Raw genomic sequence first — 24,861 nt, forward strand, 5'->3', positions numbered from 1 at the left:
TCTGTTTTGCCTCATCTAATCAAATCAGTGCAGAGCCTCAGGTCGTCCTAATGACATTAGGTTGGGCAGATGGCTGAAAGATGTGCACTCATGACTTGACTTGAACGGATTTGTCTGCTGTTATATCTTACTAAACCACTAAAACCTTGATAAGACGACTGATGAGTCAAATTATCCACTTCAATGTACAGCCTCTTCTAAAAGTACGATTTCCTCAGGGTATCATTTGCAACACCTTATTCTACCACATCAATCAGTAACCCCAAACACCACACCACAACTTTACAGTTAAATAGTTACAATAGGTTTTATTCATCTTCATAGCTTCTTCCAAGTTATGTAAATATAAAAATTATTCAGAAATCATACCAAGACATAATTTCCCAATGTTATTTTCACAACAGTGATGATTTTAAGTGTTGCATTTTCTACATGGCTAAGCTACTTAATGAATAGAATAGTTAAAATTCTACATATGGCTCAGTGGTACAAATAACACAACTGTTTTATTCACATAGATCAAATATATGCAACGAGTTAAAGACTATGAGAATCATTAATAAATTGATCCTCTTGGATCTACTGGTGTCAACTGGATGAATTCTGCGATCGTCTGAATGGTACAAAAAAAGGACAGAATGGCCGGCACTGTTGCCATGGATCCCACTCTGGCGTCAGGGGCGGGATGTCTCGGAGGGACATCATGAAGAGTGATGGGAGCATCCAGTCTGTGCTAGCAGTTTTCCTACTTTCAGCGCAGACCTTCATAAACATCACTTCACAGCCCAGTGAGAAACCCACCTCGAACCTAGAGAGGCAGAGAGAGAAGGTGATCTCATACACACAGCACTGACATGAAGTATGTCTCACTGGTGAGGAAAAACATTACGAGTTAAAAAGTTGACTGCGTAGTTTCAAAGTATTTCTTTGGTGAAAGCAGTGGCATGAACACTACTCACATGGAGGGGATTTTAGCTCCAGCCAGGACTTGAGGAGTAGGGTTAGGAGTGGTGGTGGGTGTCCATGTGGACGTTCATCTTCATCTCGTTGTCCAGGATTTGCACAAGCTGCTGCATGGAGGGCAGCTGACCCGACTCCAGTTTTGACCACACTGGCACATCTACAGAAAGACAATACTCACATCACTGCAATTCACTGTTTATGTTGCTTTGTCACACAACTTTATTCATATTACAATGATAATTTTTTGGAACACTTGTTTGCAGCCATAATGTTGTTCTGAGTGTAATAACAGTGGGGAAAAGCACTGGGCTCAGTCAATAAACAATGATGTGAATCACACTCACCATTCAGTGTGATTTCAAAAGCTCCTGTAGACATTAACTGGTTTTCGATCATATTGCTGAAGAAGAACACCATCATGCAGGCATATATCTGAAAGAAGCATGAGAGAAATATCAGAAAGTGCCACATAAAAAAATTGTTTCCCAAGCTTTTTACTGGCTGTTGTTTTTCCACTTGTTTCCTCCATATCTTTAAAACCTTTAAAATCACTTCAACACTGAGGACAAAGACCACTGGAATGAACATGCTGCACTATTTACAGGTCAACATGAAGCTGCTTTAAGAACCTTTGAATGGATAAGCTACAACTACAAATGAGGTACAGTCAGAGATAAACTCCATCCTACTTGTGCGATCTAGTGGTTACAAATCTGGTAGTTAAAGTCGGTTACTCCACATCAGACACTGAAATGTATGTAAATCTTTGTATCTTTTTTCTGAGCAGTTTGGTTTTAATGAGTTGTTTGATGCTATAAAAAAAATGGATCATGATTGACAGATGAGATTGAAATGCAATTGGTCCGGATGCATCGGTGGGACCTCGATATCGGAGCTCCGCTTCCCGATCACTACTGCGCAGACTCTGGTTATCTATCTTAGCTTCATTTTTATTCAGTTGAAGATGGTGTCAATTTTTACAGTCATTACTTTTTTTTTTCATCTGACATGCAAATGGAGCTTAAAGCCCTCATACTCTTTTGGCTCTACGGACATATTCCAATTTAAGGTTTCCTGGTACCAGATTTACATCTGACTTGTTGCCTTGTGTTTATTGTATGTTTCTTTTTCTCTGCAGTTTGCAGGATCGTCAGAAACAAAACAGATTTGTGTACGTGTGGCGTAGGCTGACCATCTCGCACAGATGTATTCTTATTGACTGAGGATATTAGGGGGAAGCATATTATGAGCCCTAAACCAGTAAAGGTGACCGGATTGCTTTCCTCAAATTATTTGGTTTATTGATAGCTGTCAGGATGTAAATAAAGTTTCATGAAATTTTACCATCAAGTCATGTTCCTGTGTGATATCTGTGGGGATTACCTGCATGTTCAGCAGCATCATACTGACTCCATACATATTCAAATTACAGTGCTCTTCCATAGGTTCATAGCTCCACCTGTATTTCCAGGAAACCTTACCTTATTCCCCTGGCCCCACTCCCAGATGCCTGGAGCTTGCATACCAAGGAGGGCAAATGGATCCCTACCGATGATAATCAGCCCAATCACCAGCAGTTTGAATATAGACAGGAAGGAAGAAATGTGTCTGAGGGAAGAAAGAAAAAGAAACTGGCTCTTAATACAATTTCCAACACTGCAAACTTGCTATATACACCTGTTGAATGTGCCTTAGACCTTGTGCTGAGATTGTTAAAATAGAGCCCTGTGTATCACAGCAATCCTTTGATTTTGTGGTCCACGGTTTTCTGACCTGTATCTGAAAAATGGGGTCCATTATCAATAATGTCATAACAATGACAAGAACTTAACTTTAACACTTTATATTTATCAAGCTGCAATACAGAACCTGCATTGTGTTCACTCCGGTGTAAATACCTTTAACATGTGTAACTGGCTGAACTACCACCAGTCAGTGAACAAGGCTTAATCTTCCAGAGACAGCAAAAATTCACCGGCTAGAGTTTTGGATGCCAAGGGTGCGATACAGTCTCCTTTCTTTGATGAAACTATTCTCTGGAGAGTATATTAATAGTTCAATAAACATGTCAACTGATGAGGACCTCAGGGTCTCAGTGGCATTGCCAAACCATTAATTACAGCACCTGGGACCTGTGCACAAACCTCTGATTCAAATACAAGCCACTGACTTCATCACATTAAAACTACACTGTGTGTGTTGCGCTGTGACTGTGGGCGGGTATATATAGAAAGATCGATTCCTCCTTTTTATGAATCGATATCTGATCATTAAAATGCAGATTGATTTTAAAATCAGAGAATGGATTTTCAAACGGAGCCCTAAAAATGTATCACATAAAATATCGACTGTATAACTGAAAAGTGAACACAACTTTACACAGCTCAAAGTGAAAGATCCTTCAATTGATTAAGTTGTAATGTTTTTAGTACTTTGTCTGAGAGTTAACTTTGTAACAAGGGTTGTTGGACTAAACTGCAATCATTTGAACAGGGTGTATCTAATAAGTTGATAACTAAGCAGCCATATTGACACAATATACAAAGATCCAAATCTAAATAAATGTTGGCGATGGCTTAAATAACACACTACGAGATCAATAACAACTCATATGAATTGCACAACGCAACCACCACTTTAAAACATGCTTTAATAAAGCTGGAATAATCAACTTGTAACAAGGCAGACAATCTCCCACTCTCTTACCTATAGACGGGAATAGGAAGATAGTTCTCCCCTTCGATGCGGATGTCTGGGTACCGCTGGTACAAGGCCTGCATGTACTCCTCAAACACCCGCTTGTACCCTCAGGAAATGCTGTGGGAAGACGAGCACACAGTTAGAAAGACATGCACTGGGACAAAGGCGACAACAACACACTGATCTGAAGGCTACATTGTGAGCTCAGCCTTGACATCTGAATTACAATCTATAGAAAAGTGGTGGGGAACGTCTGGCCTCTGGTCTGTATGCAGCCCGCAAGACAGTTTGATCCGGCCAGCGAGGCAATTCATGAATACCCAAACACAAATAAAGAACAAACTAAGACAACAATTACTTTTTCCCTGAGACAATAGAAAATAACATGAAAAGGTTGTGTCAGGTGACCGGATGGACCCCTCCAGCTGTATGCTTCGAAGATAAATGGACAAACAATAATTTTTTTTGTGGAAGTGAAAGACAAGCCAGTGTTCCTAGTTTGTGGAGAGGCGCACGCTGTAATGAAAAATGCACATCTCGAGCATCACTACAGCTCCAAACATGCTAAACTGGATGAATGCAAGGACTATTTTCTGCTGGGAAATAATGAACACTCTTAGGCGGCTTGCTGCCGCTGTGGAGTTACTAGAACCCAACAAAGTAAAATTGTTCCCAAGTGTCATCTTGTCACGAAGAACAGTTGCAGAACAGATTACTGATATAGCAGCAGATTGAAAAAATTGAAAGATATGGCAAGAAATTTCCAGTTTCTCTCTTTGGCCTGTGATGAAACAACAGACATTAAAAATAACGCTCAACTAGCCATTTTTGTCCTTGAGATTACTGCCGAGTTTGAGAAGAGGGAGGATGGCACTAACAAAAGGTGAGGATTTGTTTGAGCAAGTTATTTCGGCCATTAAGTCATTTGAGTTACCCTTAGACAAGTTAAATAGATTTGCCACAGGTGGAGCCTCAGCAGCGGTTTGGCAGCAAAAGGGATTAAATGCATTTATCAAAACAGAAATGAGTCATCTCGGTCTTTATCCACACGATTTTGTTGTAAGCCACTGTATCATACATCAAGAGAGCCTGTGTGCACGTTCCCTGGAGATTAACAGTGTAATGGCAACTGTCGTTTCCACCATAAATTTCGTCAAAAGCAGAGGACTAAACAGCCACCAGTTCAAGGAGCTACTACGTGGGCTTGAGTCGGAGTATAGATATTTGGTTTATAATTGCGAAGTGCGCTGGCTGAGTCACACAGATATGCTCGCACAGTTTTACAGACGGAGGGAAGAAGTGAAACTGTTCATGGAGATGAAGGGAAAACCTGGAACTGAGTGACAGCACAGATGGACAGATACCTTAGGGTAAATATAGTGATTTTATGTTGTGATTAAACGGAGTTTTATTTAACAGGCATAACCTGTCAAACTAGAATGTTAGTTATATAAAATAATTCGAGACACACAGAGCACTGACCTGGGATTTGAAATAGCCTTAATATCGGTACAACACATCAGACGACTGTAACGGGGTTTAACAATAACTAGCATTATGTTTATTATTATTGTTTGACTATTCTGAGAAGAAGGCAGGATTTAAACGATCACATAAGTAGGTAATACGACGAAGTAGGTAATATTGACAGCGGAGCTGAGAGGCTGTGTCTAAAAATCTTCACGAGAAAGTCTAAAAATCTGAACTTCTCGGTAATATACCCTTCCTGCCCTGTGTTTCAACAGTAGCCGAGTCATTCCGCTAATAACTAACTGGGAAAGGCTCCTTCTCCTCTAGCCAACATGCTAACACGAGCTAACCCCCTGCTAGTAAGCTGCTACTGATCTTTACGGCCTGCGGTGCTGTTAGCCGGAGAGTTGCGCTAGCCGGCGATGATGACTCGCCATCTTTCCGCTCAGTTCGCCTCACCAGATCTGAAACTTGAGCAGGGGCCCCGTGGCGAACTGCATCTTCATCTTCTTCACGCCGCTGCTGTCACCAGACGTGGCGCAGCACAGCGAGAAAGCTCCCAGAGCGAGGAGCAAGAACCGCGGCCACTTCATCTCCATCCGTTCCGGCGTTTGTTTCCTGGATCCTCGGCTCGGGCGGACAGAGGGGGGCGGGGGGTGTTAATCTGTACATGTCTCTGATTGGTTCCTCTCCTTCCTCTGCCTCTGATCTTGTGTTGTAGACACAATCGGTACCAACATCTACCGCCCCCTATCGGTTTGGCTGTTCAACTGACCTGGTGTAAAGGGAATGTCTGTAGTTTAGTGGTCAGTTTAAAACCCCTTTTCTAACACTTTGTAATAACGTTCAGTCATAAGTCATTTATATCTTCTGTTCAGTTTGTTGGCAGGTGGCAACCAACAGCGAGGTGCATTACTGCATCCACTGGATCTGCCTCTTCTTCCTGACTGCTCCACCAATCTCCTTCCTTCTCTTTCCCTTGTGATTTGTCCTTTACTTTGAAGCCACTCCTCTGACTGTACTTTGATCTCTGACCGTTATATTCTTCAGGACTATGTTGAGTGTTGAAGAGAGGAGAAGGCTATATAGCAGACACATTAGATGGCTGTGAAGCACCTTGACACCTTGAAAAGCACAAACAGATAAATGATTTAAGAGATCGATGGAAATTTATTTTATTACATTTAAAAAGACAGAATCCTTTGGTCGTACAAATTCTTATTTCATATCATATATCCATTTAGGTTCTTAAATTTACATTTAAAAACAAAAGGAAATCAAAAAGTTAATCAGATAAAATGCTACATAATAACTCTCCATAAACCTTATTTTTTTATAAAGTCTATTTGTTTTCAAATGACGGTTGATGGCAGATGTAATTTCATAACTAATCCGGGTAGGGGCGGTATAGTATCTCCGGTACAAGACCATAAAAGAAGAAGGGAGCACACGAGCGCATTACGTAGACCAATCATATTCTTAAAAACCCGGAAATAACGCAGGTTTGAATCTTGGGCGGCGTTTGCGTTGATTCCGGAAGGTAAGTTTAAAAATATAATGTCGTTACTAACAAACACAGAAAAGAGGGACTCGCTTTCAAATGTTTGCTTTTAGGGTTATTGACGAGAAAAGGACTTAAACAGCGACACACTAGCTGGAGCGAGTTAAGAAGACGTTCACGTTCATTTCTCTGTTCCAGCAGCCAAGATGGAGACGAGTCTGTCCAAGCTTCTTGTTGGTTTGTCTGTACAAATCAGCCGGAGTGACGGTGAGCGGATGATTTCAACTTGCTATCATTTGAATGCTAACTGATGAACTTCATGGGGACTCACCGTGTTTTTGTAAATTAGGTCGAGTGCATCTGGCAACGGTGAAATCCGTTGACGCCGCTAAGTCCACGGTGATGGTCGAGTGGTACGAGAGGAACATCTGCCGAGGGAAGGAGGTCAGCGAGTCCATAAAAACAAAATCACCCCTTAAAAGTTCCCCTCTGAAATATCCTACATGTTGAATGTTTAATGAACCTGACATCTAATCTACGAATTTCTCCTGCTGTAGGTCGAAGTGAGCGATTTGTGTGAACTCAACCCGGAGCTCTCGGATCACGTCCACACTGTCACCAGCAAAGCTGCTGATCCTCCAGCTCTTGCTCCAGAGAAGGTGAACCTCACTTTTCCACCTAACAAGCAAAGCCAGCAGCTTGTCACTGTAAACCGGTTCAACCGTATTATTACAAACAATTATTTAGTCCTGCGCTACACCCTTGTTTTTGTCAGTGGCAAAGTAATGCCAATTACATGTTATAGGTTGTTGCATTGTAATAATCATAAAAATAAAATAATAAACAATAAAAATGAAGGGTGCCCTGGAAGGGGTTGAGTACTGTTCACATTTGAACCGGTGCAGGTACTTGGAATTGGGTACCTGTACCTAATGGTACTTTACTCTCTCTGTATAACAGGAAAAAAATGTCTGCCCAGGGTTTTTCCTGCATCTAGAATTACGAGGTGTCTGCCTCCATCAAATTGAGTTTGGCCCGAGTTGATTACTATAAAAGAATTGTGTAGCTTCTGTATGATAGTCCCAGAACTTGAGGGAGAGGTAACGGCCCACACACACACACACCCAGACTCCACTGCTCGCCCCTCTCTCTCTTACTCTTACTCACTCACACAGACTCAGCTGTCTTCTCTGATCCGCCACAGTTTAAACGTTGATTTGTTTGAAATGACGCCACAGTATCAACACTGATCACCACATAATGATCCATACTTGAACTATGAAATAGTCGGTGTGCATGAAAAAAGTAATTGTACTCATCGTTTTGGTTCATAAACACGAGTAGAATATTAGTCCTGAATGGAAGCAAAAGGTTAAAGCTTCGTTTTGCTTTGAATGCTGGTAATATGAAAACTTCATCTGTTTGCGTCTCTTCCACAGAAGTACGAGGGTCGACTGCGCTCGTCCAGGATTCCGGCCCCCCCCTCCTGTATGTAAATTATTCGAAACAGTTTTGTCTGTAGAGACTTACCACATTCACTGTTCTGTCACTTAACGGCCTGTTTCCTTCCAAAAGCCTCTCCCCCAGCTGTCACCAAGGTTGAAGAGTCAGGTCGGCAAGGCATGCATGTTCCTCTCTGAAGCAAATCAGTTGTATTTTCTAATCTTTCCTTTGATAAAGGGATTTGGGGAGTAAGTTCAAAAACCCACAATTCTGGGAGAGCTGATCTCTGCTCAGACTAGGGCTGGGCAATAACACAATATCAATCATAATTGCTATATAACTTTCATCAATAGCATTACAATAAAAGTTCAATTTCTATTGATGTAATGCTTATACATTGTGCAAACACAGTGAGGAGCGATGACACACAATAATTGATCTACCATTGATTTGAAATGTTGTCACATTTATCGTGATAATTATCAATCTTGACTAATATGAACATTTTATCTTGATACAAGTTTTGGCCTTATCGCCCAGCCCTAGCTCCGACCTCTGGTTACAAGAAAATCTTAATTTTTTTGGTTAGTGGCACAGGGATACATATCGACAAATTCTGGGCACATAGCACTCTGTCATTCTGAGTTTGTTTCTGGTTGGGAAGAAAGATCACACACTGGATAGGCAGGACTAAACAAAAGAGTGCTCTGTATCGTCACTGTTAACAGGGGTACAGCATTTGTACGAGTGTGTTTATCCATTTAGGACACAGCTGGCTTTGATGATGCATTACTCTCCTTTTTGATTGTCTAACATTGGCTGATGGTAACATTATTAAACTTCAGTAAGTAATATTTTCATGTGCAAATATAAGCTGACATTACTTAATCATTTACACTAATTTGGCTTCCACTTTTCTGTTGCTGTTTTTATCACTCCAAGCTGGCTCCTCCGACAGTGATGGTACAGTTGAACTTTCCGTTGTGCAGGGGTTTGATCCCAGTTCTAGCAAAGCTTGATGATACTTGCTGTCAGACAATGACACCATCTGTATGGCAGCTGATTGACTTTTATTTCTCTTTCACTTTTAGTTGCCATTCGGTCTCAAGCCAGGCAGACGTGCATGTTCCAGGCCCCGGCCGCAGCTGCAGCAGCAGCAGCACCACCAATCACAACCACTCAGACCTCTCAGGGAATCCCGGAGACGCTCCAACCCGATCTCCCCACATCATCTGTCCATACAAATTCTGGTTGGTAGTAATCCTCTGAAATGATCTCTGAAAAAGAAATTCACAAATTAGATCTTTTTCAAGAACAAATATATCCACGAAACTTATATTATTCGTCAGGGAAGAACCCATTCAATTTTGGTGCATATCCAGATATTGGTTTCAATTGTGTTTTTCAACATTTTCACCATTTTCCTAGGGATTAATGGATCTTCATTACAAAAATCTAGCATATTTAAGAGACTGATATCAATGACTTTGTGTATTCGGTGCAGCTTGGTTGGATTTAAGGGGACTGTTGGGCCTCAGTGGTGGTATGCGCTCTACCATTTCAGTTGTCAGTCACATTGTACTAGATTTTCAGGTTTTGTCCAACATGTGCAACTTCTTTATGCTTGCTTTATTTGTTTAGTAATTTTGAAATATTTATCCTCTTTATAATCTCAAGTGCATTCTTCTGCCTCATTTAGTGACTTCTAATCAGCAGCGTAGGAAGAAGGAGGCTGCATCAGCACAATCAACACCTTTTGCCCGTGAGAGCGTAAAAGAAAATGATGAACTGGAAAAAGTGCCTCCTCCACCGGTCGTCAAAGGTCAGAGACAAATTATACACCAACATGATATCATGTGCATCCCCTGAATTACACCGAACTATAGACATATCCTACACAGAGAGAATGCTCTACACATTCATGTCACGATTGAAACCTTCCATGCTTATTGTTGACAAAATCATTTGCTGATTTTCACAATATGAGGAACATTGTTGTTTTGTGATTACATTATGTTGAATATTATAATAGTGGCAATGAAATGTGATGTCATTAAAATAAAAGTGGTTATCATCTTCATGCACTCCAGTCAGGAGAAAGTCTGTGGCTCCCCAGGAGTTGCACAAAGGCAACAAAAGACTGTCTTGTGTTGTAAAGCCCCCTGAAATGCAGACCAAGAAAGGAAAGGTGGGAATTTTTTTATTCATTCTGGTGTTTTGTAAAATTGTAAAAGTAACTTGATTAGATATTTTAGTTACTATGAGTAAATTCCCATCTTATATTTAACATTCCTTTTTGTTTCTTGTTCAGTTTGGTGAGGCTAATCGACCAAATCAAAAGTTCTTTGAGATGATCCAAATCTTCAGAGAGACCCTGGAAATAACCCCCATATCAACCACTGACCTGGTAAGTTTGGACTCTGGAACTAAGATCCTGTTCAAACCTGATATTGACATCAACCTGGAGTGATCCAATCAGTAGTTTATTGTGGTGTTTATTTCTGTGAGTTAATGGTTAAATGTTCCCTCTGTATGAACTGAAAAAATATTTTCTCAGGACGTGTTATTCTGTTTTGGATAGGAAACTTTATTATAACTGTCAGCGCACAGCGGCGTACATTTTATACGTTCTTCTGGTATAGATACAGTTATTTAAGAAAAAACGCAGTGTTAGTGGAGTCAGATTTTCTCCACACCGTGGTTCTGCTTTCCTAACTCCTAACGGCTTCTCCTTCACATCTTTCCTTGACCTCATTGACGTATTCCATCGGGGTCAAGGAATAGTGGTTAGGAAAGGAGATTATTTGGACTGAACGCACCCTTGATCGCAACTGGTCACAGGAGACGCATTCAGGATGCATTTTAATGCCACGTCTAAAGTATGAACTCCACGCGGTCCATTTGTGATCGATCTCTCAGGACGGTTGTTGATACCAGTTCTGAACTGGGCCTAAGTGGCATGTATGAAGATGTATACCAGTGGTTTGTTTGACGCCTCTTCATAAAGCACCTCTTGTGTTTTTACAGATTGAAGCTCACAGGATTTGTGTGTGCGTTCGCAAGCGACCCCTGAACAAGCAAGGTAAACTGCATCAGTGTCACTACACAGAAAGTGACTCATTCAGTCGTCCCTACTACACTCATTTGACAGAGCTGATGCTTTCTGTTAATCAGACGAGCTGCTTACACAGGTCTTTAAAAATGCAGCTGACCTACAACTCCTTATTGTGCCTGAGAGGATCCTCTGTTTATGCAGTACCATTCCAAGATAAAGGATTCATTAATGTGCCATCTTGCCCTAAAATGCTAATCATGCAATTTTTCTTAATGTTGTCTTTGACATTTTTGTGTGTTCAGAGATCAATAGGAAGGAGATCGATGTGGTGTCCGTACCTGGGAAAGGTACGGTGTTGGTCCACGAGCCAAAACAGAAGGTGGACCTCACCAAGTACTTGGAAAACCAAGTCTTTCACTTTGACTACTCGTTTGACGAGACCGCCGCCAACGACCTGGTCTACAAGTAATTAGCTCATTTGCCCTTAATTTGGATATGAGTGCAGGTTTACTTGAGAGGTCATTTATGTCATTTGCCAGTTTCTTATGAAGAATGTCCCCCTGGACAACACGATTTTTAAAGCCTCTCGAGTTTTTGGTCCACTTAAATGGATCGATAAGCCTGGGACAGAATAATTCATTCATATATGATTGTGTGTAAGCATATGTACCTCTTGACCAGTTTCTGACATTTTGATTTTCTTTTTATTGTCTTGAGGCTCACTGCCAAACCTCTGGTGCAGTCCATTTTCGAAGGTTGCATGGCAACATGTTTTGCCTATGGCCAGACGGGAAGTGGGAAAACCCATGTAAGTTTTGTTTGGGGTTGAGTTGTCTGGAATCAGTGTTTTTGTCTTAGATGGAAGTAAAAAACATTTTGATGTGGTTTTAATGAAAAATTACTGGATGCCAATAATTTGAGGATATAGTATTTGCTGCGTTTCCTCAAAATGCAAACCTCTAAACTATGCACAAAATTTGTATTTATTCTTTCTGATTTCCTTTTTTTTTTTCTCTCTAGACGATGGGAGGTGATTTCACCGGGAAGCAGCAGGACAGTGCCAAAGGGGTCTACGCCTTGGCAGGTACAATCCTCAGATTTCCACAGAACTAGAAGTAAACTTGTTTGGTTAGGGACTCTGATGATTATGGTTCTGCCCATTGAACAGTTTGTGGTAAGAAAAAAAGATTGGTCATCTGGGTTTTTACATTGGGGTCACACAAAAGGATTACATAATGAGCAATTGTCCATTTTATCCACATTATTTGTATACGTCTCCCTAATTCAGATTATGTGTACCATTGTTAATCCATTCTTCAAACTACATAAGATTCCAAATTTTCTGAAAGTGCCCCTAAAACGAGAACTTGCTTGACTCTCCTTTAGCCCACGATGTTTTCGCCTATCTCAACCACAGGCGGTACACTAACCTGGATGTCTCTGCCTACGTCAGCTTCTTTGAGATTTACAATGGCAAAGTATACAAAAACCTCTTCTTCTGCCTCCCTCAGCACATTTAAATGGAACAAATCAGCTTATTCAAGTTAGTATTTAATCATAATATACTTTTTTGACTTAGGTGTATGACCTGCTGAACAAGAAGGCAAAGCTCCGAGTTATGGAAGATGACCGACAGCAGGTTCAGGTTGTGGGCCTTGAGGAGGTCTACGTGAACGCGGCAGAAGAAGTCATCAAGATTATACAGACAGGCAGTGCCTGCAGGTACTAATGTGATAAGAACATTTCATTTGCAACCTCTGCTTCTATAAAATAATGTAATAAATGCTTAAAACTGTGACCTGGTAGTTAATTCACCACAGCAAACAAAAATGGAACAGTGACATTGCTGCTTTCCCTGTTCATCTTGTTCTGCTTTCTTTCCAGAACATCAGGCCAGACCTCAGCCAACGCCAACTCATCCCGCTCTCACGCCATCCTCCAGATTGTGCTACGACGAAACAACCGCGCTTCCACTCTACACGGCAAATTTTCACTGGTTGATTTAGCCGGCAACGAGCGTGGTACAGATGTCAGCAGCAACGACCGCAACACTTTGGTTGAGACTGCAGAGATCAACCGCAGCCTGCTGGCTCTCAAGGTAGACTGTCGCATGTACTCATCAGATCATAAGTAACTAAGTACAAAGTGAGAAAAGTCTGTTTTTTTTCCCCCCTTGCCCCTCAGCTGCAGATGAATTAACTGTTCTGCCAAATTGTGACTGTAAAGTGTAAAATGCTCAATCCATGGAAGTCCAACTGTCCAAATATTAAATAATGCATGCACAGCACCTAAAAGGATGCCCTTGTGTCCACTTATGTGTCCTGTAGGAATGCATCCGTTCACTGGGGAAGAACAGCGATCACATTCCTTTCCGGATGAGCACTTTGACCAAGGTCCTCAGGGACTCCTTCATCGGAGAGAAGTCCAGGACCTGCATGGTACGTAAAACACAAACACTTTGAAACTTACAGTTTGGCATCTGGTGCATAGTGGTCTTATTACATTGCAGTAGATGATGCAGATGCACAAACTTTAATTCAACTATGCTATTAATGTATGTGTCTGGTTTTGTTGCATAGATTGCCATGGTGTCTCCAGGCATGGCTTCATGTGAATACTCAATGAACACACTACGCTACGCTGACAGGTACATATTTAATGCAATGAATCTAATGATGTTTGAGTTTGTTCCAAATAGTTTATTTTATTTTTATTTTAACGGTCTAAACATGTATGAAAAGACCCCAAATGAAAAGTATAAGGGGACTACTTGATCACTATATCTGAATTTAAACAGCATTTGTATAGGAACAATTCTATCTCAAGTGTTTTGGTCCATTTAAATGGTTGATCACTATATCTGGCTTCCTCTGTATTATGAAAAAAATATTATGCCTGTGAAGCTCAAAACGTTTTCCCCTCTTCTGCAGAGTGAAGGAACTGAATGGCAATACCAAAGCCCGTCCAGCAGCTAAGGCACAAGAGCCAATTAACAGCTCCTCTGATGAGGTCAGCAAACACAAGATGAGGACAACATCACAACTCATATTGATTGTATTTACAACTTGCGAAACATTTGCTGTTGTCTTTTGTGTATCATAGGAATCTGTTGTGGAAACTGTTGTCTACGATGCCATATCCCAGGTGGCAGATCTGGAGGAGAAGGTTCATGCGGAGCTCCAGGTAGTTGTCTTAAATCTGCTCATCTTTACAGGATACAAGTTGGCGTTAATTTCAAAGAAACTGTCTGTGTAACTCCTTGCATTTCAATCACATTCTTTTCTCAGAGGTCAAATGAACTCATGAAGTCGATGGAGCAAACCTCGTACAACATTGAGGCAGGACTTCCCGACCTGGTGGATTGTGCGCAGACATTATTGGGTTTGTTTCTTTTACTTTGGGTTTGATTGGCTGGTATTAACTGAACTAAATATACTGTACTGGTGAATATTACACATCCAGTGTCAGCATTAGGAGCAGACTCCTAGTTGTGTCTAAAAAATCCACATCAGGTGATATTTTTTTAATTTAAAATTTGATTTGTGAAAAACCTGAAAGTTTACCTTGAAGTATGTTAACTACAACAAACCACATTTTTTTACTATGTGGTGGTGTAGATGAAGTGACACAAGCTGCTTGACATTTCTCATGAAGTTCATTAACAAACCTGTGAGCTGCATGCTGGCTCAGGGGGGACACAAAAGAAACTTTATTCTGGCCAGGTTAAATATCAGAAAGTGCTATGGCAAAACTACTACAAACATGAAGAATGAAAATCTGGGTGGATGTTCGTGCTTTACATTTACTTATCCAGTCTTATCTGTCATTCACAGAAACAGTCCTGGCTTTGCAGTCGGCTGTGGATCAGGAGAGAATGGCGAGGCTTAGTCACTGAGCTGAAGCTGGAAAACCCCATGCCATGTTTGTTTGTTTTTATCAGTTCTGTGTTGATGCAGGTCTTTTCGGTTTTAATGTATTAAACACTGTATTAAATCAAATTTGTTCAAACACTAATTCATTAAATATATCTTTTCAAACGCTACTTTGGAAACTACTGCCATGTATTGTTGGATGCTGCAGTTTTGGCTGTGGATGTTTTATTGGATTACCTGGACCGATTCCACCAGCAGATACTAGTACCCACAACCCGCTGAGAAAATGTGGTATGGGTATAATTAAGTAATTTAAGTGAAATTTAGTCCAGACTTTATGCAACTAGACCTATGACACAATAGAAGATCTGCTGTGTGCGCTACAGGAGGATGTTGGAGGACACAGCTGTCACCTAGTAGTGAGGTCGGCACACTTGGTAACGCTGGAAGGAAACGATGGATTGCACAAATCAGTTTACAGAGCACATTATAAATGCAGCAGACTTGAGCATACCAAAAAGAACAACGGACAGTGGGGGTGCTGTGGAAAAGTTATTTAAGGAACGAAAGTCTATTTACACTTTTGGCCTAAAAATATGCAACAAAGTTAGAAATTTAATAGATTCAAGAATAGAGAGTAACTGCATTTGTGTGAATCAGGCAGATGGTAGTAAAGTGTAGCTTAAGTACTTTTCTGTAAATTCTACTGTTCAGAGTATTTTTAATGCAGAATACCTGTTCTTCTCTGGAGTTGATTTCTAGATTACTTGCATAAGAATTACTCTGATTATGTTTGGATACATTATCATGCTACCTTAATTTATAACATGCATTCATTGGCATGTCAGCTGATTTTGGATCTGCAAGTTATCCTACCCCAGCCACACTTCCACATGGCATTGTTGGAAGCAGCATAATGGCTAAAGCTACATCAAGAGTAAAGCTTTGGAATAGGGCTATCAGCTAATATTTACAGGTAAGTCGTCTGCAGTCGGTACATCAGAGAGTAGTACATGTTTCTGTTGTGGGTAATAGAAAATTCGAGAGTAACTGGTATACACAAATGGAAGCAATAAAACTTTGATTTATGTATCGTGGTAAATGTAACAGTTTTTCAAAATGGATTGGAAATCATTTGTTAACGGTGCAAGGAGAGAATACAAAATGTAATGTCATATAGTTAGAATAACTTCTGAGGATGCAACACAAAATATTAAAAGTAAAACAAGTGATGACTGCTCAGTTTTAAGCAGGACATAGTGTGAATATCCTTACTATGACATTACAGTAGTTATGGTCACTCAGTGTTTCATCACCCAGAAACGTTACCATAAACATGCAGAGACTCAAACATTACATGAATCTCTGATGAGCAAACGGTAACAAAGTTTGTTCTCAAAGACTTCACCTATTTTCTCTTGATGACTGATGTTGACAGGTTTGTGGAGGCGTCATTGTGCCCTCCTGTGGCTCAAATCTGCCACTGTGGTCTCCACTGCATCTGACTCTGACTGGACATGACCTGACTCTGAAAGCCAGAAGAAAAGAAATGACAAAAATGCCAATCATTTTTTACTATTAGTCATACAACAGTAAATTAAAGATGTTCCAAACTGAATGTAAGGACCATTATCAGGACCTGTTAAAAGCTCAAATAAATTGTTTCGTCCACCTCAGCCTGTTGTCTAGTACTATTTCTGGCTTGTATACTCTGCCAAAGATGGTTTGTGGAGAGTATGATGGTACATGTAAGAGTATAGTAGTGTTTGTGTAAGCGTATACTGGTGTGCAGTGTGTGTGAGTATAATGCTGTGTGTATAACCAAGTATGAATTATCTCATGTGGCGTCTCATAGTTTTCCTCTAATACAAGATGACTTATTTAATAATGCATTTTATATCATTTTAAATGTCACCATTTTACATGTGATCAAAAATTCCACTAATACTAGACTACATATGATTTTTTTTAAATCACAAATATGACATAACATATATATTTTTTCACTAATATAAAATCACACATGATAAAATGTTTAAAAAATATATATATACATATAAGATAGCATATGATAAAATATTGAATTCACATCACACAGCCCTGTTATTATTCCGTATTCACATCCTGTGACTTGACACTTCTAATTTCAGACGACAGGGGCGCTGTTTCCCGTCCGGTCTCTGGTTTGGTGCAAGTTCTGCTGAACTCTGATCCGTTAAGCCGACTGCACTTCATCCATGTGACCGCAGGAATCCTGTGTATGTCCACGGGCTCCCTTCCCTCCCTGCACCCCACTGCCAGCCAGGCACAACAGTTTAGTCCCCCCCCCCCCATGACATCAACAGCCAGGGACAGCTGGAGAATGACCCATAATGCAGTTCAGCCTCTCCTTCAGTGTGGGAGGCTTCTCGCTTCCCCCCCCCCCCTTCTCTCTCTCTCTCTCTCTCTCTCTCTCTCTCTCTCTCTCTTTTTTCCCTTGCCCCGCTCCTCGGTTCCACACCCTCTCTGTCTCCAACCCTCCCCGCTACACACAAGCTGGACTTATGTATACACATTCCCCACAAGTGAACGCTGACACATGACAAATCAAAGGTCTAATAAACAGCTTGTGCTGAATAATTCCACCCCCCCCCCCAGCCCCCCCCCCCCAGCCCCCCCCACCGCCGCCAAAGGATGAAAAATAAACAGATCCTCGTCAGCCAGGCCATTTGGTGGGTCTGTCTGCCGGTGACTGGGTGGCCCAAGGCTGCTCGGTGTGAGGCCTGGGATGGAGCCACAACTGTTTCCCGTGAGCAGCCCAACCCCCAGAGCCTCTCCACAACTGGCTTGGTGGGTGGCATTCCCCTCCTGCTTCCTTTCTTCTCGTCCACCCACAGCTCCTGCGCTCTCGCCTCTCTCCCCTTCAGCGCTCTCCGCTTCAGGCAACCCGCTCCGCTCCGCCCGTCCTCCCAGCCTCGCCGCCTCGCCGCCTGCAGTGGACGTGGAGAGATTATACGTTCCTCAGCTTGTGTCTGCCGCATTAAAAAAAAAACTGTTTTCATGGCCGCGTGTTTACTTGGTGCTGACTGCGTGTCGCTGTGCATTTGCGTCTGCTGATGGATGACATCAGCTGTCATCACGTTGTTTAAATCACCTAAAAGCTTTAGCCTCATATGCTGTGTTGCAGGAGTTATCTTCGCCTGATTGCATGTCCAGAAAACACGTGATGGTTACAAGCAACATGTGAAAGCTGCATATTTTCTCCAGTGTTAACTTAAAAGCTTTTAATCATGTTTTTTTTTACATCTCTTTTTTGAAATCACATAGAAGTTACATAAAACATCCTGTTTTAAATCAGAGCTGTGGATGACTTGATCCTTACATGTTGTTTAAATACCTTGAACATCTGTTATTTGTCTCTTTATAAGTAACCGTGAGAGCTTTATTGTTTTCAAGAAAATGTTGTTCACTCAAAAATTTCTTGAAGTTCACTCAGTGATTATTTGCAATGATCTGGAATCATTGCACCGTGGGAATCACCAGTTTATTAGTTCAGCTTGAGAGAAACCCTCCGGGACGGTCCTCTCCCTCACACACACTCTGTGCATCCCAGCGGACAAACAGCTCCGTTACTCACTTGTTTGCTCGTGCACCTCCCCCCCCCTCCCCCCGCCCCCATATTCTTTTCCATCTGTCCAAATGCATACTCTCTCAATGTAAAGAAAATTGGCAGAGGCCGCGGCTCTGTTCCCCTATACAGACTAAATAAACACACATGGATACACTACGTGTGCTGAACACACGTACAAACCACCCAGGAAGGTTGAGCCCCAGAGAGAGGAGTGATGCGAGGAACAAAGGAGACGAGAAGGGAGAGAAGAAGAAACTAGATTTGACAAGCACAATGTTTAATATCCATATACTCCATCTTTAGAATTGCTTTATTATTGTGAGCCAATATTGGTAATTTGGGCTGAAGCAGCAACTCACATGTTCACTCAACAGCCACTGCTCACATTGATGCTGGGATAAGTACCAGTCAGATGCACAGGGACAATTGTGGTGAGAATATTTATGAAGAGACAATACTAGTTTTTGTTAAGTTAATTTGGAAGACTATTTGAGAATAAAACTGAATGCGTACGAATCTAATATAAGGAAGGCTAAATAGTATTTGATATTTGTGTTGCACTACACTATATGACCAGCAGAGAGCAGTATGGCTACAAACAGAAACAGCCACATGCAGCCAGTTTGGAGTTGGAGATGAGCACTAATAACTTGACACATGAGTCAATATGAGAATCAAACATTTCTCTTCAAATTGATTTTTCTTCTATAGTGTCAATCAACTGAAGCTGCGGTTCGATTTATTTATTGTTTCATAACTGAATTAAGCGTGGACCCAGCACAGATCCAGCAGGGATTTCAAAAAACGTCTCCAGCCGAGGAGCCAAACTGAGCAAATGCTGAGCGAGCCTGGAACATTCCCTCATTAACGCATATTAGTATTCTTGGCATGTGGTGATCCACTGCAACATGCCAGTGACCCATTTCGGTTCTGCCACACAGACTAAGCTTACTCTTTAAGCACATCAATTTCAGGCAGCAGAATAGTTCAGCAAGAAATTTGTCCAACTCTGAAGCCGTGCCACATCGTGGAGCAGCAGCCACCTGAGGCCGCCCAGCTGGCAAATTGTATCTTTTTCTTCAACTGTAATTCTGTTTATTTATTTGGCCTCCGCAGTAAAGAGTGGTCTGAGGAGTACACACAGCTGCAGTTACACTACGGGAACGGCCTGTCGCTCCACAGGCCGCATACATCTGCAGTACCACAGCACTCCACTCACAGCAATCTATCAATACTCTTTCATACCAAAAGATAAACAATTTATGAAATTAAAAGAATCATTTCAGCAAACACTGGGAACCAGGGGTGAGATGTAACAAAGTACTGAGTTACTGTACTTACGTGCATTTTTCATGAATCTGTACTTTACTTTAGTAGATTTATTCTACTATCACTACTTCTATCTCCTGTTTTTACTCCACAGCTCAGCCATAATGATGTAATAGACTATAGCATTAGGGAATAGATTATACTTTACTAAGTACTTTTACTTTTAATATTTTAAAGGTCTAGTGTGTAAGATTGAGGTGAAAGGGATCTATTGGCAGAAATTGAATATAAAATAATCCTACTGAGGCTTTCACTTGTATGTTTCATCTAAATTGTATGAATTGTTCTTTTCTTTACTCTAGAATGGGCCCTTTATATTTACATCTGGAGCGGGTCCTCTTTACGGAGGCCGCCATGTTTTTTTTTTACAGTAGCCCAAACTGGACAAACTAAACACCTTTGTGAAAGTGAATAGATCCATTCTGCATCAAACCTCATCTGCATTTTGGAGAACACTACGTTTATTTAAAGAAAATCCCTGCCATGTTAAACATCGCAGTGTAGTGTGGTCATCCTGAGAGAGTGCAGAGGAGAGACTGACCTAACTCCGTGACACATTTTTAGCCCACAGCTGTGTATGTGCCTGTTTGACTATTTGTGTTTTTACGTGTATTGAACTTTCTGATTTGGGGGTCTGTAAATATCCATCGGCCCGTGTGTGGTCCTTCACACTTGTATGTGTCAAAGCAGCAAAGAATCTGTGAACGCCCCATTGAAAAAGTCACAACATTTGAATGTGTGGTCACAGAGTTAAAGTGACTGTTGGAGATCACTCTCAGGGCAGCAGTGACTTAACGTTTAGCATTTTCAAAACTTGCTTGAGTAATAGAGTTAAGCACTTTGAGTAATAGAGTTCAGCACTTTCACAGCAAGGAACAGGAACCTTTAGTCTCTCGTTCAACGTGATATAATCTGATATGTTCAGTAAATAACTGGACTCTTGCAGGAGACATTTTAGAATGTCACGCCCTTGTAAAATATTAGCTATAGCCTACATGTAAAGATGGACGCCATGACAGCTCCCACAAAGTGAAGCCAAAGTGTCTCAATCTCCACCTGGTGGCTGGCTGAAGTATAGGTCAGAAACCTTGCCTCCTCCATGAACATGGACCAAACTAAAAAGTACACATCAAATATTTTTTTTTATCATAGATGATTTCTGTAATTTTACCATCAATGATGTTCAAGTGTTAATTTTCCCAGTTAGTTTGGTTTTATTTAGTAATTCAATGGTTTAAAAACGGGGTGAAATGTCCCAATTGACAGCTGAGACTGAGTCACAATTAGTCGGGCACATGTATCGGCGAGACCTCGCTGCTGAGGCTCCATCCCCCGATCACTACCGCGCAGCTTCTGGCTCCAAATGCGCAAGATGGCAGTTTTCGTATCCTGGATAATTTGGCTTTATTTCTGGAGAGTGGAAGGAAGTGGAGACGCTTCATCTTTATATACCATCTATGGTATCAGCACACGAGTACCAGCATGTGATTTGCGTCATTGCTTTAAACCCACAGCCACACATGTTCAGTACCAGAGTGCCCCTCCGTTTCTCCATTTGGTCACTAACTAGTCCACACGGCCACTGTCACTCACAATTTCCTTGTTGGCCCTCTTTAGTTTTCCACTTGATATTTTATGGTATCATACTACAGAGAGCAGAGGAGAAAAAATTAAGAAAGCACAATAAGGTTTTAAACTTAATTTAAACCAAGGGTTTAGTGACAAAGTTAAATACATCTGAAACAAAGTTTAACCCCTAACCCACAGCGATCTGAGCCCATAAATTCTATTCTTGAATTCAATCAGTTTCTCTACGAACCATAAAGGTTGAGATACAGCAGGCCCTTGTATGGCCTCTTTAAGGGAACACCAAGCGAAAACCACAAACCATTAATGGCGCAGAAATGTGTCAGTGTGCTTTTGAAATTAATCCTTTAAACCCACCAGTGTTTCTTTCTTTCTTTTTTTCCTCTTTTACAGGACTCACCAGAGAAGTCATATGTTTGCTTGCATAGTGCAGGGTACAACATGTGGACCCAGAGAGCTCAAAGAAAAACTACACCTACACACTCAGTTTTACAGCCCATACCCCAAAACCACAGCAATTGGAAGCACTGCAAAAAAAATCTCTCTCAAGTTATTTTGTCTGTAATTATGGATTATTATATATAATTAATTATATTTAATTTTTTTATATTAGGTAGTGAGATAATTTGCTAAATGTTTCCATGCCAGATAATTTTGTTTCAGGAAAGTATGACTGCAGACGAAGACGACTTGTAGGGTCCTGCAGAACACAGCATCAAAGAGACCTCCATCATCAAAAACAAGAGATTAGAAGTATTTTTCTTTTACCTCACAGTGACATAGTCATTTTAGTTTAATACATAGTACATATATTGATATGCAGTATATTTGTATTGCTTTTGTGAAACGCTGATAGCCCCCTTCGCACACACACACACTGCAAACACCACACAAAGTGCACACACGCTCTTGCACAAGGGCACGCGCGGGGTGCACTTTAGCATCGCTATTTCAGCTAGCATCATTACTTCCAGTAGCAGACTTTTAGGCTAAAAACATGGTGTAAATGACGCATGTCGGGGCTTATGGACACTTGGATGACACCACAGGAGCAGTGTGGAGGCATTTAATGTTTTTTTTCTGTTGTTTTTTTACATTTGAAGAAGTGGTCGCCAGTTACTTCAATTGTATTGGATTTGGCTGCAACGCTGTTTACCCCAGAAACTCCAAAAGTGTTTTATGGATTCAAACACTTCACCCACCCCTCCATCGGCATAGGGCGGAGTAGATGGTGAGTGAATTTTACTCTTTGGGTGAACTATCACTTTAACTGTCACAACACTGTATGCTACCTACTTTGTAGTGCTTGTTTTATTGTTAGCGCTCCTCAAATGGGCTAATGCCATTGTTTGTGTTTTCCATCGACCCAGAGACAAAAAATATTAAAAAACCACACTCATGGATGGCGTCAATTAGAGTTTATCCTCTGGTTTGCCTAACGTGCTGTGCAGTGAGGCTTTGGCTTATTGCTCCCCAGCCTTCCCCAGTTCTCCTCCTCCTCCTCCACCGCATGAAATGGCCGTCTGTGCCAGCCTAGCGCTGAACCTTCATTAGCTTTTACTACCCCACTTGGATGTGTTTAGCTTTGCTCTCTGTCTCTCACTCTCTGTGTGTGCGCGCGTGTGTGTGTGTGTGTGTGTGTGTGTGTGTGTGTGTGTGTGTGTGTGTGTGTGTGTGTGTGTGTGTGTCTCACCCTCTGTAAGTGTCTATGTCAGCGCAGGCTTAATTGCCAACCCCCGCCCTCCCTCTGGAGCACCCCTCAATGCCATGCCACCATATCATTACACTGTGGCTGCAATTTAAACTTCAGTCACACGTATACACACACACACACACCTACACACACACAAACACACACACACACACACACACACACACACACACAAAGAGGAGACAGTGGGGTACTGTGGAGCTCGTTTACTCACTGATCAATTGGATTTTTTCCCTAAAAATCGAAAACACACGTGTGAAGAAGATGATGTGGAGAAAAAGAGAGTGAGAGAGAGAAAGGAGGTGAAAAACACAACAAAAAGAAAAATGCAATACGACAGAGCGGCGCAGCACAATGCATCACTGCTTATCCACAACTACGTCTGGTGTTCAAACTGTTATTGTTTGAACTAAACAAACCACTTATAAACACAAGGCCTCTGCCTTACGAGGCTCATATTTAGGCCCTTCTGTAAACAGAGAAGCACAGAATGAATCAATTAAAAGGGCATTACGCTGGTTCCTGTTTATTAAAAACATGTTTACACTACACGGGCCCTCCCGCCTGTCTGCATGATTGCCTGGAACTTCGTATTCCTCCTCCTCCTCCTGCCACCTCTCCACAAGCCCGGTCACGGCCAAGGTATATCAAACACACACACGCACACACACACACACACACACACACACACACACACACACACACACACACACACACACACACACACACACACACACACACATGGCATAGATTACAGAGACATTTGTTAAGTCAAAGAGCGTTTTCGGAAATATTGATCTCGTTCTTCCTCTGTTTCTCTGACATGATTAGACGGAATCAGTTGGAGCAACAATCTGCAGCAGCAGCGGGCAATCACAGTGCAGCAGCACATATAAATACACGGAGCATGAGATAAAGTGAAAGGAGATGTGTGTGTTTCAGAGAACAGAAAAAAGTGAAAAGGAAGTTTGTAGATTGGTTAAAAGAAGATTTGATGGAGTGGTTTTGTGCCTTGTTAGTTGGGATAGATTGAGTGATGTCAAAGCCGTGAGCTGGCAAGAAAGGTCAATTTAAGAATAATATGCATGCAGTCATGAGCCACGATTTTAACATTGATCATATTATTTTGTTGAGAATGTCCACACTCAAATCAGCCCATGACTATATCTATTTACACCATTTAAAACACTATATTGCATCAAAAACAGGTTTCAAAGTGGTCTTGTGAATCATTGTCTTAAAGCTAGGGTTGGTAATCCTGGAAATGCGAGCAGGAACTTACATTTACACTTGTATTTTAACACAAAGCACATTAGGTTTAAATATGCTATATAAAAAACTTGCACTTCCTTTTATAATTTTATTTTGAGGTATTAAATCCTCTTCTTCAAATCTTTAAATCATCTAAGCGCTGTGAAACTAGGAAATCTGCTCACATGGTGTTTTTGAAAGTTAATTCAAATTCCAGTAATGGTGTGAGTGTAAAACCAACCTCTGGATTATTGTGGGTTTAATTTCAAAATCCAACAAGCACTCCCGAGCAGATATCTCAGTTCATGAGTCCTGCTTCTTCTCAAAAGTAACACACACAGTATTCGTTACTTTTCAATAATATCTGTC

At 41.2% G+C, this 24,861-nt stretch overlaps 2 protein-coding genes and 1 long non-coding RNA gene across 5 annotated transcripts; 1 reads left to right on the forward strand and 2 right to left on the reverse strand.

Moving 5' to 3' along the window:
• Positions 1-293: 293 nt before the first annotated feature.
• Positions 294-5,793, reverse strand: LOC117777963 (thioredoxin reductase-like selenoprotein T1a). The gene is made up of 6 exons (XM_034613100.1): positions 5,593-5,793; positions 3,670-3,780; positions 2,445-2,571; positions 1,308-1,395; positions 960-1,120; positions 294-808 (listed from the first exon to the last, which is right to left on the reverse strand). The coding sequence occupies exons 1-5, from the start codon at positions 5,730-5,732 to the stop codon at positions 1,002-1,004; spliced, it is 585 nt and encodes a 194-aa protein (XP_034468991.1). The 5' UTR covers positions 5,733-5,793; the 3' UTR covers positions 294-808; positions 960-1,001.
• On the reverse strand, positions 294-21,937 carry LOC117777967. Its single transcript, XR_004616704.1, has 3 exons — positions 21,927-21,937; positions 20,003-20,013; positions 294-869 (listed from the first exon to the last, which is right to left on the reverse strand). It is a non-coding gene; the product is annotated as an uncharacterized LOC117777967 (long non-coding RNA).
• On the forward strand, positions 6,584-15,388 carry kif2c (kinesin family member 2C). 3 transcript variants are annotated; one of them, XM_034613057.1, is made up of 23 exons: positions 6,584-6,673; positions 6,748-6,901; positions 6,984-7,078; positions 7,192-7,293; positions 8,074-8,122; positions 8,210-8,245; positions 9,169-9,327; positions 9,777-9,899; positions 10,168-10,265; positions 10,389-10,484; positions 11,105-11,159; positions 11,435-11,597; positions 11,850-11,940; positions 12,153-12,216; positions 12,519-12,610; positions 12,712-12,854; positions 13,017-13,230; positions 13,460-13,570; positions 13,712-13,779; positions 14,063-14,141; positions 14,235-14,315; positions 14,420-14,513; positions 14,966-15,388. In XM_034613057.1, the coding sequence occupies exons 2-23, from the start codon at positions 6,841-6,843 to the stop codon at positions 15,025-15,027; spliced, it is 2,136 nt and encodes a 711-aa protein (XP_034468948.1). In that variant the 5' UTR covers positions 6,584-6,673; positions 6,748-6,840; the 3' UTR covers positions 15,028-15,388. The 3 variants fall into 3 exon arrangements, with proteins under 3 accessions (XP_034468948.1, XP_034468951.1, XP_034468950.1); XM_034613059.1 differs by having other exon boundaries at positions 6,601-6,673; positions 6,836-6,901; XM_034613060.1 differs by lacking the exon at positions 8,210-8,245 and having other exon boundaries at positions 14,966-15,387.
• Positions 21,938-24,861: the final 2,924 nt, after the last annotated feature.

This window comes from Hippoglossus hippoglossus, chromosome 17, assembly GCF_009819705.1.
Source record: "Hippoglossus hippoglossus isolate fHipHip1 chromosome 17, fHipHip1.pri, whole genome shotgun sequence".
NCBI classification, from domain to species: Eukaryota; Metazoa; Chordata; class Actinopteri; order Pleuronectiformes; family Pleuronectidae; genus Hippoglossus; species Hippoglossus hippoglossus.

Coding starts and splice junctions, on each gene's coding strand:
- kif2c (XM_034613057.1), top strand. CDS start 6,841: ATGGAGACGAGTCTGTCCAAGCTTCTTGTTGGTTTGTCTGTACAAATC. Junction 7,294..8,073: donor CAGCTCTTGCTCCAGAGAAG/GTGAACCTCACT, acceptor TCTCTTCCACAG/AAGTACGAGGGTCGACTGCG. Junction 14,514..14,965: donor TTGTGCGCAGACATTATTGG/GTTTGTTTCTTT, acceptor TGTCATTCACAG/AAACAGTCCTGGCTTTGCAG.